Source organism: Pagrus major, chromosome 6 (assembly GCF_040436345.1).
Source record: "Pagrus major chromosome 6, Pma_NU_1.0".
NCBI lineage: Eukaryota > Metazoa > Chordata > Actinopteri > Spariformes > Sparidae > Pagrus > Pagrus major.
Window position 1 is genome coordinate 272,501 of NC_133220.1, and position 2,500 is coordinate 275,000.

A 2,500-nucleotide genomic window follows, 5' to 3' on the forward strand; every position below is an offset into this window, starting at 1 on the left:
ATCATAGCGTGGACTATATATATATCGTGATGATATCGTAGCGTGGACTATATATATTGTGATGATATCGTAGCGTGGACTATATATATTGTGATGATATCGTAGCGTGGACTATATATATATATCATGATAACGTGTGGACTATATATTTCGTGATAACGTGTGGACTATATATTTCATGATATTGTGTGGACTATATATATTGTGATGATATCATAGCGTGGACTATATATATATCGTGATGATATCGTAGCGTGGACTATATATTCCGTGATAACGTGTGGACTAGGGCTGTCACTTTTTATTCGAAATTCGAATATTCGTTCGAAGGTGGGGGGAAAAGTTCTTATTCGAATGCAATGACCTGTTCGAAGTCAAAATGTACAGTCTATAAGCGCAACAGACCGTTTGAAGTAGTTCGCCTTGTGATCCAGCAGAGGGCGCTCTAAAAGTTCACTATCAGCTTGACCTATTGCCCCTTGACCTATCAATTCAGCTAGTAGTTGCTACGAAAATGGAGGACACTAGCTGTGTGTGCCAGGAACCTCTGTACGCTCTGAACGGGTGTTCTCATCGGCAGGTAATATTGTAAATAAAAAGAGAGCCGCACTTGATCCCGATCACGTTGATAGACTTGTGTTTTTGGCTAATAATATTAGAAATTAAGCCGGGCCGACGGGCCATTCAGCTTGCCTATCAGTTCTATGTTTTACCTTGTTTGCTACATTTTTAGTTCAAAGCTAGGAGCAATTCTCTCCTGTTGTCTGTGATTTCACATTTTCTATTCAGGAAGGCTTTTTCATCTTAACTCTTATTACTATTTTCTTTATGTTGTCATGTTTTGAATACTGTAGCACCTGGAGACTTTCAGTTTCACTATGAATGTAAAGTGCAGTCCAACTGTTTTTTAAACTTCTTTTTTATTGAGAGCACGGTAGAACTGACAGATATAGAAAACGATGTTTTTAGATTTTTCAGAGAACATTTGTTATTCAGATGCGTTAATACAGCTGTTAAAAAAACATTTAATATTAACATTCGAGTGCTGCATGAATGTGATGTTAGACGGCCTGTGAAGGGGGGGGGGGGGCGGCGGCGGAGATTTATTCGAATTCATTCGAATAAATTGCGTGTCATTTCAAATTCGTTCGAACTTGATTTTTTGAAAAAGTGACAGCCCTAGTGTGGACTATATATTTCATGATATTGTGAGGACTATATATATCGTGATGATATCTTGTAGACTACGAATCATGATGATTTCGTAGCATGACATTTTGCTTTCGTTACATCTCTATGAAACAGTAATTTTTCCCAACCTGGAAATGACTGAAATGAAAATCCAAAACTTTCCAAACTATGTGGGAACAGAACCTGCAGATTCAACAAAAATCTGTTAAAACAAATGACAACATAACCAACAAACTGAGCTGAGCAACATTTTAATAAGAAACATGTCGAGTAGAAAAACTAAATGTACGTCAACAGACAGACAGGTAGACAGATGAGAGACAGACAGGTTTACAGACAGACAGGTTATAGTCCCAGCAGAGTTCTGGCTGTCTGACTCTGAGCCTGAAGAGTCTCACTGGCGTAACGCTGTAACAGCTCCATCTTCTTCCTCCTGACCAGAGCCTCCTCCACCTGACACAGAGACACACAGAGAGACGGGTAAGACAGCTGTCTCACCTCTGTGAGTGTGTGAGGACCAGTTTCAGTTTGATACCAGCAGAGTGAGGACACCTGAGCACTGTGAGGGCATCCCTATAGTGTGTGTGTGTGTGTGTGTGTGTGTCTCACCTCTCTCTGTGAGGGAACAGGTACATGTGCGATGAAGGTGACTCCGCCCTCCTCTCCATCCTGCTCCTCCCGGCTCTCGTCATCATCGGGCTGCAAACACACAGAAAACCAACACACCTCACTGACAGGAAGTTACACATGAAGCCCCGCCCACCACGCCTACACCAGCCTGACTTTTCAAAACTTGTCCTGGAAATCCTGGAAGGTCGGGGAGAGCTCACCTCTTGGTTGTGGACAGTGTAGATGCTCTCCTCCTCCTCCTCCTCCTCCTGCTGCTGCTGCTTCTCTCCTGACAGACGAGACTCCTTCTCTGACCTCCACCTCTGCACCGCCTCCATCACAGCTGCACGCACACACACACACACACACACACACACACACACACACATTACAGTTACTGGTGTCAGTTACAGTTACTGGTGTCAGTTACAGTTACTGGTGTCAGTTACAGTTACTGGTGAGGTAACTGGTTCCAGTTACCTTGCTTCTCATACTGGGTCTCCAGAGGAAGCAGCACTCCGTCGTCTTCGTCCCTGTAGCCGTAATACTCTGCGTCTACATCCTTCATCAGCTCCGCCCTTGTCTTCCTCAGTGCCGGGGCAGCTGGGAGTCACATTATCAGTGAGAACCAATCAGACAACAGTACAGTTACGCCGGGTTCAGACAGGACGCCGAAGCGCTGCGATTAGCTGCGAAGCGC

At 43.9% G+C, this 2,500-nt stretch overlaps 1 protein-coding gene across 1 annotated transcript in view; it reads right to left on the bottom strand.

Moving 5' to 3' along the window:
* Positions 1-1,426: 1,426 nt before the first annotated feature.
* The window catches only part of isy1 (ISY1 splicing factor homolog), a 7,981-nt gene continuing 6,907 nt past the window's right edge, over positions 1,427-2,500 (bottom strand). The window contains exons 8-11 of the mRNA XM_073468209.1: positions 2,281-2,403; positions 2,022-2,143; positions 1,801-1,890; positions 1,427-1,644 (exon numbers count right to left, since the gene is read on the bottom strand). Of these exons, the coding sequence (XP_073324310.1) occupies positions 1,537-1,644; positions 1,801-1,890; positions 2,022-2,143; positions 2,281-2,403 (443 nt within the window). The 3' untranslated portion in view covers positions 1,427-1,536. The remainder of the gene's footprint in view (positions 1,645-1,800; positions 1,891-2,021; positions 2,144-2,280; positions 2,404-2,500) is intronic.